Below are 17811 nucleotides of genomic sequence, written 5' to 3'. Positions count from 1 at the left end.
GTAAACTAGGATGTCCTTTATCAGCAGAAGAGCCTTTTCTAGCAAGTATTTTGACGTATGGTCTCTCTCTCTCTCTCTCTCTCTCTCTCTCTCTCTCTCTCTCTCTCTCTCTCTCTCTCTCAGCAAGTATTTTGAAGTAGTTGTCATTTTCCTTAATTTAATCTCTCTCTCTCTCTCTCTCTCTCTCTCTCTCTCTCTCTCTCTCTCTCTTTCTCTCTCTCTCTCTCTCTCTCTCTCTCTCTCTCTCTCTCTCTCTCTCTCTCAAATATGAACTAATGCAATATCTTTTTTTTCTGAGCTGACTACAGTATAATGTGCATGAAGTATTACAGAAGAGTTACATACGCATGCATGATCTACCAGTGAATTTATTTTTGCCTGATGCCCACAGATCCAAAACATAACATGTTAAATATTTATCAATAAGGTTATTAAAATCCGTCATTATTATTATGATATAACTACCCGTCATGCCCTATCTTCTTTGAATGTTCATACTGTTTTAAAGCATTTATAAATGAAAAGGGATGAAAAAAGAGGCCCCCAGAATAACTGAATAGGGTTAGGGAAGGAAAACGTTTGAAAATAAACTTATGCAAGATGTGTGTGAAAATTGCTAATGTATAGTAGAACGTCCTCGTATCAGTCTTTGATGTTATCACTATTAGAGCGAAAAAGACACTATAGTCCATTTCTTTTAGCGAGTCATATTTGCACCGACTCGCAACGGTGCCCTTTTAGCTCAGAAAACTTCCGTGGTCGCTGATTGGTTAGAATTATCTTGTCCAACCAATCAGCGATCAGGAAACTTTCCCGAGCTAAAAGGGCACCCCTGCGAGTCAGTGCAAATGACTCGCTAAAAGAAATGGACTATAGTTGCGGGAACTGTTAATCGATAATGAATTAAATTTGTGTCCAAATGAAGAGATGTGTATAAATTGGGTAGTATTCTTAATATTTCATATATTTTTTAAATATACTCTTCAGCCTTACCCTTACCACTCTACTCGCCTTTATCAATATTTTTTTTTTATTCAGGCAATAGGCAGTAGTAGTCTATTTTTGTTACTTAACGACATTAATTCTTAATTGGTTCGTAAAATTATACTGTACGCAAAAGTCTGGCTGAAGATATTTAGATTCGAATAACTTCACTGGAGCATATAGTTTTATAATTTAACATTTACTGACGATAATCTTTAATATTTTCGTTAACCTTGAAGACATACCATTGTGTAGGAAAAAAAAAATAAACGTATTTGCGTAGGCAGTCTAGTTACTTGTGTCATTTACCCTACAATGTTTTACCGTCAGTACTATATTATAGTGTATGTTCAACTTGATGCATCAGAAAAAGAGACCACCTCTTGAACCAAATCATCACAAGTCGGTTTGACTAAACGGTCTATAACCTAAAAATTTAACCTCTCACAAATATTTCAAGCTTTTGCCAGTAGTTTCTTATAGTGTGTGATTTTTCCCTTTCTCATAAAATTGCCAAAAATAGTCTCTGTCGCCTATTAACAACAATATTCGCTGCAGTACCACTGGATAATGAAAACCAAATGAATAAATTAGAAAATAAATAATTACAAATTGTTTCTTAAATGGCCTGAAAATTAAGGACACCGACTAAGATTATGTAGATTGTTGAGAAGTATATATGAAAGTATGGTGGCTCATTAAAAGTTATCGAGAGAGAGAGAGAGAGAGAGAGAGAGAGAGAGAGAGAGAGAGAGAGAGAGAGAGAGAGAGAGAGAGATGCCTGTTTCTGATATCACATTTAAACGATGCCTTGCTTATGAGAGTCGTGCTTGCTAATTACGGTACCAGTAATATGATTACAAGAAGCAGCATGTAAGGGAGTAATCGCAAACTGTGTGAAGTAAGTTAACCGTGCCCTTTTTGATACTACGAAACCAATCTAACCTCTTTATGTATTTATTCAAAACGAAAATAAAATAAGAATTTAAAATTTACAAGACAAGTTAGATCCGTCTAACCAATGTAAATCTTGAAATTATACCAAAACTTCCTTTGAAAATTAGATCCTTTTTTGCCCCCCCCCCCTTTCTTACCCCATTCCAAAACTTCAGATGTGGTCAATACTGTATTTATATAAGTATTAACCATGCCAGGTTCATACATGCGATAAGTCTCACGGTGAAAAATTACTAAAATTAAAGAAAATTAAATTTTACTGCCACATGTTCTTTAATTAATCTCGACTAAATGTCATACAATATTTTCTCTGATTGTATACTTTTCTCGAGTTATCCCTCCCTTTCAAAAATAGCAGTGTTTTTAATGCCACCCCATTTGTATCTATTTGTTCTCACCTCAACACGCATGTGCAACCAATCAGTAGAGCAAGACAAGTGCTGTTGCAACTTGCAACTCAGAATGTAATCCCTTTCTGAAACCCCTTCCAAAGCAACCTAGTAGTTCTTGTTGTGCATACAATGAAGCACTTTTCTATCTGCATTTGAAGAGAGGAGTGTTGGGTGGGAGAACATAACATTCTAGATTTTTTCTTCTTTTTTTGTGTTTAGGTGTTTAGCCTTTACATGTATAGTAACCCTTTCCTTGTGAGTGTCCATCATATTCATCCTTTTGTAATATCCAAGATGCCTTTTTTTTTGGCTTTAATAGACATTTTCTTTGATAAAGAAGATATTATTTTAAACACTGTTCAGATGTGATATTATGCAAGAACACTAAAATAAATTTTCTGTTGAAGATGTCGGAATTATTACGAAATAGTATTGTTACATGCAACTGACATGATTTGCTACAGAAGTTAGAAATGTTTGTAAGGGATGGGCATGTAAATTTCAACAAGCAGTTTTACATGCATACTTTGTTACAGGCAGGAATGTTATGAAAGTTCAGTTGCCATACTCATAACATTTAAATGGCTTAACAATGTGGGATACACCATGACACTCATAAACAAGGAAGCAATGAACACTTCTAAATATATAATTTACTCTCATCATACAACAAATTCTACTTTGCTTAGGGTTTCCTGTAAATCTAATGAGATATATGTTTTTAAAGGATTAAAAAATACCTAATTTTCTGCCTTCTACAAATCTTAAAGTCCTATGTTTTAACTCATGAAAATTTTTTTAGAATCAATTGACAATACTGTACTAAAATCTAAATCTAATTTGTGCAAGTTAAAGGAATACTAAAGCAGTAGAATGCTAACATTTACTTGGTAATGCAAAGAACATCACCAATCGGCTGAACAAATAAATCTTACAACTACCTTCTATAGTGACTTCCTACCCTTATGTACAGGTCCTAACTAAGGACAGTGTAACGGTGAGTGTGGATGCCGTCGTCTACTACAGGGTGAGCAACGCCACCGTCAGTGTGGCGAATGTAGAGAACGCCCATCATTCGACGCGCCTTCTGGCCCAGACTACTCTCAGGAATATGCTGGGTACGAAGAATTTGCATGAGATCCTAGGAGACCGAGAGTCCATCTCTTGCGACATGCAGGTAAAATCACACACAGTGACCTTTTACATTTTCTTTCGATTTTTTGGATTTCGTTTCAGTGGGGGTTGCTCAAGTAAACATAATTATCAAACCAATGCATGTTGAGAAAATTATAAAAAGGGTATATTTTGTCTTTTCTTATTTTTATAAATGTAATAGGTCCTCAGGTTACAACAGAGATCTGTTCTTATGGCGTTTCGTAACAAGTTTTGATATAAGTCAAAACATGCCTAAATACAGTAATGAACACTCACAAGCTATAACATAAAATCACAGTTTATTATGAGTAAACATGCCTAGTACAGTACTAAAATAACACACTCGAAACGTAAATATAGAAGGATGATAGGAAAAATCAACAAAAATATTTTTTATGGGGAGCTCTATTCTATCCACAAAACGATGCCAGACAAAACCGTTGTAACCCGAGGATTTACTGTGTCTATACAGTACATAATTATATTTTCTTCATCCAGAGTTGATTAGATTCATTGAATATTTGTTAGTTAGAATCACCATACAGTAACCTTTTTTTATTATATGTAGACAATATTTTCCTAGTTCTAATTTTTTTTCAAAATCACTGGGACCTTTTTTTATTAATGTACTGTATATGTAAACAATATTTCCCTTTTTTTATCCCTTATGAGAGATTTAGTTATCTACAGAAACTAGTTTGGGTAAACAGCACGTCCTCTTGAAGTCTATACTTACTCCACTATTACCATGAAGCATCAAGCAAATGAAATCAAGAGATCTCCCTCAGAATTCATCAACCCTGTTAAAAGATACCCCTTCAATGGGATATATGCACCTTTAGTTGTCGAGCCTACATTAAATGCACAAATAAATATAAATTTAAATGAGACTAGGGTTTCAGTTATATATAAGAATATCATGGCCTTGTCTTTGTGTTGATAGCCTGGAGGGTCTCCATATATAATAAATTTCAAACTTGATTGCAAAAGTACAGGAAGTGCGAGGCAATTGATTTGAAGGAAATTTATTTTTGAAATATGAAAATAAACCATGTTTCATAAGTCAAAACCAGAGATACTACCCAGAATTCCACATACACTTTTACAAACCATTCAAAAAATGTGAACAAGTTAGTGGAGTAAACTGGCTTCATTGATGAAAGATCATTTCTGAAGAGTTTCGAGCAGGAATTTTGGAGAAAGGCAAGGCCAGGGAACAGATCCTCCTGGTTGCTGTATTAAATCGTAATCTTGGAATCCAGAGTTCAACAGTCATAGTTTTATGTATTTCAAGGTAAAATCCCAACCTTAACTGTACTGTGAACTGGGAATGGCAGGTATATGGGTGTCCCTAAGGCCTACCGGCCGAGTTTTTAGCAACCTATGCCTGATTCCAACCCACCCAGCCCTAGCTGGAGTGGAGAAAGGACTTAGCCACTAATCATATACGATATACTTCTGCAATCCCTCTACTTCTTATGAGTGATTTTTAGATGAACACGACTGGAATTAAGATTTGGTACATGTAAGACCATCGTTGACAAAAAGTAGACCAGTCTTATAAGAAACATGCAATTGGTTTGCGTTGAGGAGTTGAGCCACAGGTAGGGATTTTGACTCGAAGATCCATATGCCAGAATCTGTGAAATCTGCTAGATGCCTTCAAGATATCAATAATGGTGACAAATTCTTTGAAGTTCCCTGAGAATGGATGATCAGATGCAAGTATGGTTTGAAAAGGAATTACTAGTTGATTTTCCCCTATGGGTGACGAGAGGTCTATGAGATTTTAGATGGGTAAAATTTCAGAATAGCAGAAGTAGGACCACTTAATCTTAGACGGTGATTGGAAAGCTTAGAAAATTGCGAAAATACGAGATTATTATTACTAGCCAGGCTACAACCCTAATAGAAAAAGCAGAAATCTACAAACCCATGGACAACAACAGGGAGAGCAGCCCAGTACAGAAAGGCAATACTGTAGATAAGTAACAAATAAACTATAAATAATGAAGAAATATAAAATAAATTTAGATAACATTAAATAGATTAGGCATGCATAAACTATAAAACCAGACTTCGGTGAGCCTGTTCAACAGAAAAGCATTTCCAACAATTTTTGAACTGAGGTTCCACTGATTTAACTACCAGACTAGAGAAATCCTTCCACTGTCTGGTTCCAACTGGAATAAAACTTTGAGAATACTGTGTAGTATTGAGCCTTTTGAATGGCAAAACTGTTAGAATTAACCATATACCTAGTACTGCATATAAGATGTTACAGTTCCGGGAAGACCTGAGTGTAAAGGATGGTCAGAATCATGAAATATCCAGTGCAAGATGCACAAAGAACTAACTGAGCCTGTTCAACAGAAAAGCATTTCCAACAATTTTTGAACTGAGGTTCCACTGATTTAACTACCAGACTAGAGAAATCCTTCCACTGTCTGGTTCCAACTGGAATAAAACTTTGAGAATACTGTGTAGTATCGAGCCTTTTGAATGGCAAAACTGTTAGAATTAACCATATACCTAGTACTGCATATAAGATGTTACAGTTCCGGGAAGACCTGAGTGTAAAGGATGGTCAGAATCATGAAATATCCAGTGCAAGATGCACAAAGAACTAACTGAGCCTGTTCAACAGAAAAGCATTTCCAACAATTTTTGAACTGAGGTTCCACTGATTTAACTACCAGACTAGAGAAATCCTTCCACTGTCTGGTTCCAACTGGAATAAAACTTTGAGAATACTGTGTAGTATCGAGCCTTTTGAATGGCAAAACTGTTAGAATTAACCATATACCTAGTACTGCATATAAGATGTTACAGTTCCGGGAAGACCTGAGTGTAAAGGATGGTCAGAATCATGAAAAATCCAGTGCAAGATGCACAAAGAACTAACTGAATGATAGTGCCAGAGCTTAATATTCAGATCAGGGATAAGGAATTTAACAGACTACAAATTTTTGGCCAACAAATTAACATGGTAATCAACAGCTGAAGACCAGACAGGAGAACAATACTCAAAACATGGTAAAGTGGAAGAATTAAAATATTTCCTCAGTATAGATTGTATATTAAAAATCTAATATGCCAAGTTTTGTTCAACTGAAGAAGAAACAGACTGGCTGTTTCTCAAAAGTATATTTTCAATCAAGAATCACACCTAGAATTTTAAATGAGTTGTATATACAGTATAGTACAATTGAAGCTAATAATTCCTTCCCCCAACAAAAATGCATAAAAATGGCATTGTAATAAAAAACATTTTGTATATTTTGAACAAATAATTATCCTGTTGATAAAAAAGGATGATATAAAAAGGAATATTACTTGATTACATCTTTCTAATTAAATATATACTGTACCAGATTAGGAGAACTATTCATTCATTTGATTTTATGCATATCATACCCCTCTGCATGATACAGGGTATTGATAAGCTTACATCAAATACAGTGAAAGATAGTAATTACTCTTGGTTCTTAAATTATTTTCACTGCTGAATTACTTACCAGAGATTTGACTAAGTATCACATATTTCATAGAAATTTAAGGAGACAAATTTTTTTGCCTATAGCTAAAAGAAACCAAAAAAGTTTCTAATAAACTGTGGTCTTATTTTGCTTTGTCTTGACAACAGATATCTATCATCATATGACTGGTGAAACTTAAGGAAAAGATAATTGCTTATGTTTAGAATTTGTCAGGATATTTTTTTAAATAAAATAAATACCAACGCAAATATACATACTCAGCCTGTTGATCTCTTGGACTGTGTATGATCTCAGATTATTTCGCGAGTCCACTCAGATGTAAATTGGTGCCAGTATTGCTCAGTCAAGGACAAAAACAGGTACCAAGGAGCTGGCAACCTCTCCCTCCAATGACTGGTCGAGAGTTATAAGGAAGCTGAAATCTACTGGCACCTCCCACTTCAAGGAGAAATAGGTGTATTATGAAATTCATGAGTATAATATACTGTATATATATATTATATATATATTATATATACTGTATACAGTATATATATCATCTGTGCATTTGTAATTGTAAACATGAAAGTTGAATTACATAGGTTTGCAAATTACAATATATTTTTCAAGTTTTATATTAATAACTTGATAACTCGGAACTGAAATTATCCCAGCTGTCATGAAAATTTGAAAAATGCTTCATGATAACAATAGTAATATAACTTTTAAAAATCCTTAATACAGCATTGATTAAGAAAATTGACTAAATTTGTTTCACTGACATTTAAGTCCACATTAGAATACAAAAGCTCAAATCCTACCACTCCAATCGTATATGTAGAAATGGTTCTACATTTGACAAATATAAAAATATAATGTATTATGTATGTATGTAATACAATTTTACACATATTACATGTGGTAGTTATGTTGCTATAATTACAATTAACAATTTTCGTAATTCTTGCTGAGCATTTATTTTATGAATAAAATCTTTGTGTCTTAAAGTTTTCATCTTTAAATAAAATATAGTTTTAGTAAATCATATAATCTTAATAGCCAAAATTTCTTAGTAAATTGATCTCAACTTACATGACGTTCCAAGAATTGAGGAAACTAATGAAAGCATCTCTTCTCATGAATCATAAAAAAAAATGGACCAATGGGAAGGGAATGCAGACAATTCTCCTTTTAGCTGCAATTTCAGATCATTACAGACTTATCTGGATGGACCAACAAACGACTGGGGAATCAAGGTAGAACGGGTGGAATTGTAAGTACTTCTTTCTTATTTTGATTTCTTTGGTGGAAGCAGGGGTGTTGGTGCTGGTCAAAAGTGAGAGAAATTCTATCAAAGATTCATTAGTAAAGGTTAAAAGAATCTCTCTCTCTCTGTCACTCTCACTGTGATAATCTCAGCACATCTGCTTCTACCAAGAATAGGATTAAGTCTCATTCACTTTGAATGTATGGTGGTGACAAAACAGTGACAACATCCTGCTTCATCCTTACAGGGAGTGTTAGATGATGCCACAGAGAATTGGGGCATAAAGGTGGAAAGGGTTGAAATGTGAGTAAAGATTCATTGGCATAACCCTGCTAGCCCCTGTCCCTTCATTTGGCGCCTTTCCCTTCCCGTTGCCCTTCCTCCTTGCCCCTGCCCTCCATTATGGGAGATTTGAAGTAAACTTGTACCTCTTGGGTGATTTGTATTATATGTAACAAAGCAAAATTTGTCTTTTAATAATTGCATCGGTATTTGGTCAATATTTGTTGAAATTTCTTAATATTAGTTTGATTGGTCAATCACTTGAAATTACAGTCAGAATTTATAGTTATAATTGGTGGTATGTTATTAATTTCACCAGTACAAAATTTTTCAGTGTTTTAAAAATTATCATCAGTTCGTTATTAATTCAAAAGTACGTAATTGTTCGAGTTATTCAAGAATTATTTTCATGTAATCATTATTTTCAAAAGTACAAACCTGCCCAGGTACTCAGAAAGTCCCATCACATCTATATCAATTTCTAAAGTATATACCTGCCCTGATACTCAGGAGTCCCATCATATCTAGCCTATATGAGTTTCAAAACTACAGAATTTCTCAGTTGCTCAAGAACGCAATAAAATCATTCTTCTTGGCATCTCTCTTAGATTCATACACATCTTCAAAAGGTAAAGCTACCTTTATTAACTATTCTACAATACACATCACCTCAAGTAGGTTATAGGTCTTCCAATCTGGTTCTGCCTGTTGCCCCATATGACTTCCTGTGTTTTCCTGCTCGTAATTAGTAAAGAAATTCAAAGCCTGTCTACCCTGCAGTTTGCTGTAAAATGACTCTGTTACCTTTATCACTACTTTGCAATGCACGACCTTTTATTATACGTTGTTCGTTTGCCTCTTTCCGGATCTGTTCAAGAGAGTTACCTTCATATTGCAGACCTCCCTAAATTTTTTTTTTATCAAATTTCCCATTTTTTATTTCAAAACATTCCTTGATGTTGTGTTGCAGGGTATGATATGTGTACGATGCTTCTATAATGGCATACAACATAGCATTGACTAGGTTGTGGCTGGTATGCGTGTTAGAATTAGCTATAAGAGAACTTCAGGAGAAACACATGAAACTTACATAAGGCCATTTTGTCTTTAATTTCTGATGTTTATACCAAGACATTAATTTTCTTTGATTCACTTCAGGATATCTTTAATTGCAAAAAGATGTTAAAGAAATCTTCAATCATGCAGTATACGGTATAGTGTTTTGTTTTTCAAATCTTCTGCCAAAGAAGATACATATGACCATGTGATTGTAATAACAGCCTACTGTGGATAATACTGTGGATAATAGTAAACACTATACATATACTGTATAATACATTTCATATACACATGATAATTAGACACTGATAAAGAGAGTATTGTACTGCATTTGAAAAATAGAGTAATCAAATTAATAATAGTGATAATGAGAACAATAACAATATTAGCTTGCCCCTCTCTCTCTCTCTCTCTCTCTCTCTCTCTCTCTCTCTCTCTCTCTCTCTCTCTCTCTCTCTCTCTCTCTCTTTCTCTCTCTCTAATATATATATATATATATATATATATATATATATATATATATATATATATATATATTGTATGTGTATATAATGGATTTTGAGCAAAGCGAAAAATCTATTTTTGGGTGATATGGCCATGTCGTCCTAATGAAAGGTTCCTTTAGGCAGCTTTCCTAAGGGATATTTGGCTACAGTGATACTCCCAGAGAATTAACCACAGGTTCCCAGAATTCTAACTCTTGGCGCAAGTATCCTTAATATAAGTTTTAAGGATATCGCATAATATCAGGGGACATATTTCTTGGTACGACACATGGCAATCTTCACCCCGAATAGATTTTACAATTAGAGGGGGAAGAGTGGCGAAAATGAAGGGGAGCCGTTATCAAGGTTACCCGGTGGATCCCCTCCCAGTACTACTACGGCGTAACTATTCCTTTTTGTATTTAGGCATGGAGAGCTGCAGATAGAGTAGTTTCGGGTGGGGTCTTTCGTTACATAGTTGTATACTCCTTTTTGTAGGACGGGAGGGTCCATCAGGATGACATGGCCATATCACCCAAAAATAGATGTTTCGCTTTACTCAAAATCCGTTTTTTGGGCTCAGCCATGTCGTCCTGATGGAAGTTTACCAGAGAATTACTTAAAAGTACTATATCTGTGGGTTTGTATAAGTGCCTTTACTTTGACTTGAGTTCCTTATATGGTCTCCCAGACCTCACATATATGACATTACCGTTATTTGTCATATCCGCTAAGTTTGGAACTAACTTGGGGCTTCCTGTCCCCTGCAGGGAAATTGTCGATATTGACTATGAGGCGTCTCAAAGTTTGTATTCTGTAGGAACAATGTGGAACTTGTAAAGATTACCAGGTTGTTCTTTCAGAGGTTTTAATCTCAAGCATATTATTTTAGGAAAATAAAAGGCTCTGGATCGTTTATTCGTATTCATGAAGGGCAAATAAGACGCAGATACATTTATATGTCTTTTATTTCTATAGACAAAATATAAAAATACAAAAAGCAAAATGTATCATAGAAAGAATTTTTGTAACATATCTACATCTCTGGATATATATATTTTTAACCTGTAAGGGAAGAGAATATATATCTGTTAGTTCATTTGTAAATGCCACTCACTATTGTGAAATTACATGATTGATTTCACTTAGATGTTGGATATGTTTCAACACTGTGTACAAATTTTCACACGGCACTGGTGTTATTGGTTAGATTCTACACCTATGTAGAACAGTCCACAAATCACCATAGTGATTCTCATTAAAAGGTATTACACTCGAGGATGCTAATACCCGTTCACCCAATACACTGTTAAGTCCCAAAACAGTCCACTGTTCATCGCAGCCCTAGACGACACTACCTGCCACCATCACAAAGTGTTTTACTTCATGCACATGCTTCGCGTAATGTTTATAGAAAACTCTAGATGATTTCCACCCCGTATATGAGCGAAATCTATCAAAGTCCACATGTTGAAAGAAGTTCAACGAGGAAGCAACTTTTCTAGGATCGTGACCTGCGGGTGTACTGTCAGGTGAGTTTTGCCCTTAGTTGTTTTAGGGATAAGTTTGATCCTGAGGTTTCGCCTAGGAAGAGCTGTCCCTCCTTGAAGTCTGAAGTTCTTCGAAGATAGACCTTAAGACACTCTACTGTAAGATAGACCTTAAGACACTCTACTGGACATAGAGAGACATCTTCCTTCAGAGTGCAGATTCTCCAAGGACCCCACCTTTTGGTGGGCAGCTCGTTTTTGGCGAGAAAGGTAGGATCGGGGAAAAGATTCAGTTCTCCCTCGTCTGTGAACTGAATATGGCCTTCGTTTCTAGATAGGGCCACTATTTCACTAACTCTAGCCCCTGAGGCTATAGCGAACAAGAGTATCACTTTCTGTGTTAGATCCTTTAGGGTACAATCTTCGTTGTTCATATTCGAAGCATAGTGCAAGACTTTGTCCAAGGACCATATGGGCTTTGGAGGGGTTGCTGGTTTGAGTCTAGCGCTTGCTTTTGGAATCTTATTGAAGATTTCGTTTGACAGATCCACCTGGAAGGCGTAGAGAAGAGGTTTAGTCAGAGCTGACTTACACGTAGTTATTGTGGTGGAAGTCAGACCTTGTTCATGAAGGTAGATGAAGAAGGAAAGGCAGAAGTCTTTTGAGATTTCTGCTGGTCCCTTTGCTTTCACAAAGGAAACCCATTTCTTCCAAGACGATTCGTATTGTCTTCTGGTTGACTTTGACTTGTATTCTTCTATAAAGTCGATGTTGTCTTTTGAGATCCCAAACCTTTCCTTGGCTGCTAAGGCGAGAAAATTATGAGATGTAGGTTTTGGGTTCTCAATGATGAAGCGTAGACAGTCGACTTCTGAACCAGCTGGGATAGAACTGGATTCGATAGAGGAAACAGCTTCAGCTTCAATTCTATAACTAGAGGGAACCAATTTCTCCTTTGGCCATTTGGGGGCCACTACTGCTGCTGTTCCCCTGAAGGATCTCAGCTTGTTGAGGACCTTCAGCAGGAGATTTGTTGGTAGGAACAGATAGATATGATTCCATCTGTTCCAATCGAGGGACATGGCGTCCGTCGTTTCTGCCTGAGGGTCCTCGTAAGGGCCCTCATATTGAGGTAGTTTCTTGTTGTCGCTCGTTGCGAAGAGGTCGATCTGCAGTTCCAGGTTGAGGTGTTTGTAAGGGAATTGTCCTTGTCAGGCTCTTGACCGGCTTTTAGCACTGGGTCTGTCACTGCTGCAAACTGGAGAGAGCCCAGTACTCTTTCCTGTTGGCGTCTTGAAATCTTGTTGAATTTCAGTAGTCTCCTGACAGATCACGCAATCTCTCTCTTCTTCTTCGGTGGAATGGAGAGGCAGTGTGACTGCAAGTTCCAATGGATTCCTAACCATTGAAACTCCTGAGCTGGAGAAAGGCGAGACTTCTTTTAGTTGATCTTGAAGCCCAGATGATCCAGGAACTGAATCACCTTCGTGGCTGCCTGCAGACAAGCTGTCTTGGATGCTGCCCACACCAGCCAGTCGCCCAGGTATGCCGCTACCTGAATGCCTTCTAAGCGTAGCTGTTGGACGACTGTGTCCGCAAGTTTTGTGAATATCCTTGGGGCTATGTTTAGTCCAAAGGGCATGGCTGTGAAGACATAATTTGTCTTCTGTAGCCTGAATCCTAGGTAGGAGGAGAGGGGGCGCCTGACTGGTAGGTGCCAATAAGCATCTGCCAGGTCTATTGAGACTGTGTACGCCCCTTTTGGTAACAGGGTCCTTAGGTGTTGTAGGGTTAGCATCTGGAACTTGTTGTTCTCGATGAACTTGTTGAGTGGAGACAAGTCTAGAATGACTCTGAGTTTGTCCGAGTCTTTCTTGGGAACACAAAACAGCCTTCCTTGGAATTTGATGGACTTTGTTTTCCTTATTACCTTTTTGTTCAAGAGTTCTAAGGTATATTCTTCCAATAAGGGGGTGGAGTGTTGGAAGAATTGAGGAAAAGGGGGTGGGGTTTTGTTCCATTTCCACCCGAGTCCATTCTTGATTAGGCTGAGGGCCCACGGATTGAAGGTCCAACAATCCCGAAAGTGGAAGAGTCTTCCTCCTACCTGGAGCATCTCATTGCTGAGATGTTCCTGAGGGTTTGTTACCCTGACCACATCCTCCTCTACCCCTTGAGGGGTTTCTTGAGGAGCCTCTTCTAGAGCCTCTGCCTTTAAGGTGAAAGGTAGTGGTGTGCCTCTCAAAGCCTGGGTTAAATACTGGCAACTTAACTACCAGCTGGTGGGGCACTATTTGGAAGGTGGTTTGCAGCTGGGCAACCATTTGGGGCACTGTGGTCATGGTGACAGTAGGATGTTGTGCAGGTCTGAGACACACGTGGCTTCTTTGTCTTCCTATTCTTGGGTTGGGGACCAGCATCAGAGGATGATTTTCTCTTGGAAAACATGCCCCACTTTTGGAGAAGGTTCTTATTCTCCGTGGCGGCTTTAGCAATGACCTCCTGGACCACTTCTTTTGGGAAGAGGTCCTTGCCCCAGATGCATAAAGTGATCAACTTCCTGGGCGCGTGTTTGACCGTTACACTGGCAAACACATGCTCTCTACAGGCCCTCCTGGCCTTTACAAAAGCGTACATATCCTTAACAAAGGTAGCCATGTGCATCTTGGCTAGGACCATGTACATATCTGGGGTATTTGAAAGGCCTGTACACATCTCCATACAGTTCTGGAGAGACAAAGAGGCAGCTAGTCTTTCTTTTATCTCTTGTTCCCTTCTCAGAAGATGTTGTGACAACTTTGGAAGGTTCTCGTTGAACTGTTGTCCTGCTATCTCTGGATCCAGTTTCAAGACTGAGAAGGTTAGATGAACCTCGTTCCATTCCTTCTCGCAGGTAGGCAGAGCTAGAGACAATGGTCTGCACTCCTCTAGCGTAAGGTATGGTTTGCCCGCGTCAACTGCTTTCAGCATGCAGTTGAGAGCTTTGACCGAAAAGGGGAAAGCTCTGGAGGAAGGAGCAAGGAAGGTAGGGTGCCTCTTGCTCAAAGCTGAAACCTTCGAGTTGGTATAGCTGGCTTTCTTTAGGGTACTAGTCAAGAGACCGTGCGCCTTGTCATGTTCAAACATCATGACCTCCTTAGGTTCCGTCTCCTCTCGAGATGCTGGTTCATCCCGCAATCTCACGTAAAATTCTGGGTAAGCCGAAATGTTAGGCCAGAATTGGAGATCTTTGAGGGGTTTGGCCCCCATCTTCTCGGAGATGTACAATTTCCCATTCATCATGGGCATATACTCCGCATACCTCCAGGGGTTGGTTTCGGAGCATTAAGGTAAGTCGGAGACTTTGATAGGCTTGTGAGAGCCTCTGAGAACGCCCGAGCGCTTTGCTTCTCTGACTAACCTCCTCATCTCCTGTTGTTCCTTGCGGAACGATTCCATCATCTGTTGCAGCTGCTCCAGGAGCACCTCGCCCTTGGTTATCAGCGGGTCCAAATGAGGAGTTGGGGCTAAAGAGATTGATGGCACAGGTTGATATGCCGTCACAGAAAACTGAAGGTCTTCCGTTATCGTTGATACGGATCCTTCTTCCTCCGCGGGTGGCTGGGCCACCTCTTCTTCAGGATATTCTTGCAGAAGATCCTTTTCGGTGTCTGAGGACACCTCCGACATCCATTCTTGATGGATGTCCATGCCTTCAAGAGCCTTATTGATGTCAGCCTCTATCGTCAGCTGGATGAAGAGAGGCTTGACCTGTGCCTGAGGCACAACCGCGTCGGATTGGGCATTAGGGAACAGAAGGCATCTCATAGCTTCGTTTGGCAGCGAAGGTCCCAGAGAGTTCTCCTGGAACCCTCTTACCCATTTCCAAAGCGTTTCCCTCGCAGTATCCCTCGACTCCGTCGTCTCAGGATCACAGAAAACCATCGGTCATCAAGGCCGAGCAGACGGTGCAACCCCTCGGATCCCAATACCTCAGGGTTTCAGTTGCGATGGAGCAGGGGGCATAAGACCTGCACATCTTGCGGCCACAAAAGTCCCTACTTTTGTGGTTGCAGAACAGGACTGCACACTTCACCTTAGCCTCCTCCTGTAAGGAAAGAAAGAGCGAAATAAGTATGGGGTAGTTTATTTCACTGATAAATTTTCACATGCATAAAATAGTATACATTACTATTACAGTATTATTATAGCTTAGGATAGTAAGCTCGAAAGGAAATAGGAAAGACACATATCTGTGTTTACCCTCTAGGCAATTGCTGTGACCTCCTACAATATTAATATTTTTCATTTTCTTATTGTGGTCGCAGAACAGGACTGCACACTTCACCTTAGCCTCCTCCTGTAAGGAAAGAAAGAGTGAAATGAGTACAGTATTGGGTAATTTATCTCACTGATAATTTTTCACATGCATAAAATAGTGTACATTACTATTATTATTATAGATTAGGATAGTAAGCTAGAAAGGAAATATGAAAGACACATATCTGTGTTTCCCCTCCAGGCAATTGCTGTGACCTCCTACAATATTGATATTTTTCATTTCCTTATTAGGGAAAATACAGAGTGGAATAACTCTCGTACTTAGAGCCGGAGTCAGTGTATACTAACACTAACTCCACCACTTGTAGAATATTAATACTGAAGGGTAATCATTGGTGTTCCGATGATCTAGGATACATCAGAATGTTGAAGGAATACTTCACCTCAACTTTTTCTAAATGGTCTCAACAATGGACTGTGAAAGGATACAGAGTATGTTAGAAATTTCATACTACTGTATCATTATATACTGTAGTTTTCTAACTCCTGTATTGTTATACTGCAGGAATACTGGCTACTGTATTGTCTTATAATGTAGTTTTGCCGGTATGCTACTGAGTTAGGCTAGTACCTGGCGGCACTAGCCAACAGAGAGAGAGAAAGAATGGAGAGAAGGACTACTGTATTATAGGTTAGTATAATAATTAGGGTTGCAGGGACTACTGTCTCTACTGCCTTCCAGAATGAGGATTCAAATGGAAGGGGAGAGAATGCATTGATTCTAGCTCCCATCCAGCCACAATTTCTGTTGTCGGCTATACTGCCGGTTACTGGGGTTTATGGATGGCAGTCCAAGGAAGGACTGAAGAATACTCAAAGCGTAATGGGTTTCCCACCGGCAGCCGTCAGGGCCCACTCAACCTTTCCCAGAGCTTTGCTTCCGTTAGGGAGAGGGTCGAAGAGGCAACCTAACCACCTTTTTAGGAGCCCGGCCGGTAACTAGTCAGCCCGACAATCGGGGTGATTGTAGAATACCGGCCACAGCAATCGTAACGGCTAAGCCGTCACTAAAGGACAGAAGGGGAAGGGAAAGGGTCTTATATTTTACAGAGAAAGGTGGCGGCAGGTATGCCTCCTACTTTCGGCTGTAAATTAAGGAAACATAGTTCCTATACCAGCGCCGTCTTGAGGAATAACAATTCCTTAGCCTGAGACATTGCCGGATGTAAGACATGTCTTCTAGTCCGCAAGGGAAAAAGGTGGCAACAATTATGGTACCCACTTTTGGTTGTGGACTAGGGAAGCCGAACTTCCTAGGTCGACAACGGTGTAACCTGCAGGGGAATGACTATTTCCCCACCGGTAGCGCTGTCGTCATCAAGACAGAATACCCTGACTTACTGTTGTATTTCAAAGCCGGGCTACTTACCAGAAAAGAAGATCTACAGAAAACACTATCCCAGTCACGCCGGAGTACACTACTCGATGGCAATAACAGAAGATAGGGTTGTTGCCTGACTGGCGGCACTTGGGGGGGAAGGAAAGATTTATTCCCATTTCTCTAAAAGAGAAGAGTATCGAATTATGCTAGTAATTCTAGGAGATATCTATATCTCCGACTGAATTGATAAAACGATACTAGAGGTTAAACGGGGATAACGTAACTAAAGTATACTAAAACGCGTTAGGCTATCTTAACTCGAGTCGGGATCTCAGCTACGCTAGTACCACCGAGGCCCTATCGTATACGAAAGAAATGTTTATTCAGAAGAGTAAGTATTACATGTGTAAATCTTATCTTCACTAGTATAATTTTGTCTAACTAGCTAGAATTTCTTTATAGTCAAATACCGGGAACATCGTACTACTAACTAAATACAGTAAAGCATTTAGGGCGTACGACAACGGTCCTAAAATGGCCGCCTCCGGTGATGGCATTGCTCTGCTTAACACACCTAAATTATGTTAATTTAACTGTGAGAAGGGAGCCAAAAATTATAC

At 38.7% G+C, this 17811-nt stretch overlaps 1 protein-coding gene across 6 annotated transcripts in view; it reads left to right on the top strand.

Moving 5' to 3' along the window:
* The window catches only part of LOC137657633 (band 7 protein AGAP004871-like), a 980999-nt gene that overhangs the window by 915491 nt on the left and 47697 nt on the right, over nucleotides 1–17811 (top strand). For 5 of the 6 annotated variants that reach the window (XM_068392022.1, XM_068392020.1, XM_068392021.1 and 2 more), the window contains 2 exons: nucleotides 3307–3510; nucleotides 8185–8240. In XM_068392022.1, the coding sequence (XP_068248123.1) occupies nucleotides 3307–3510; nucleotides 8185–8240 (260 nt within the window). Of the gene's footprint in view, nucleotides 1–3306; nucleotides 3511–8184; nucleotides 8241–8481; nucleotides 8538–17811 lie in introns of all 6 variants that reach the window. The other variant, XM_068392019.1, reaches the window with a different exon arrangement.

Source organism: Palaemon carinicauda, chromosome 18, assembly GCF_036898095.1.
Source record: "Palaemon carinicauda isolate YSFRI2023 chromosome 18, ASM3689809v2, whole genome shotgun sequence".
Taxonomy (NCBI): domain Eukaryota; kingdom Metazoa; phylum Arthropoda; class Malacostraca; order Decapoda; family Palaemonidae; genus Palaemon; species Palaemon carinicauda.
Note: the sequence above shows the minus strand (reverse complement) of the source record. Positions and strands in the feature narration are given on the sequence as shown.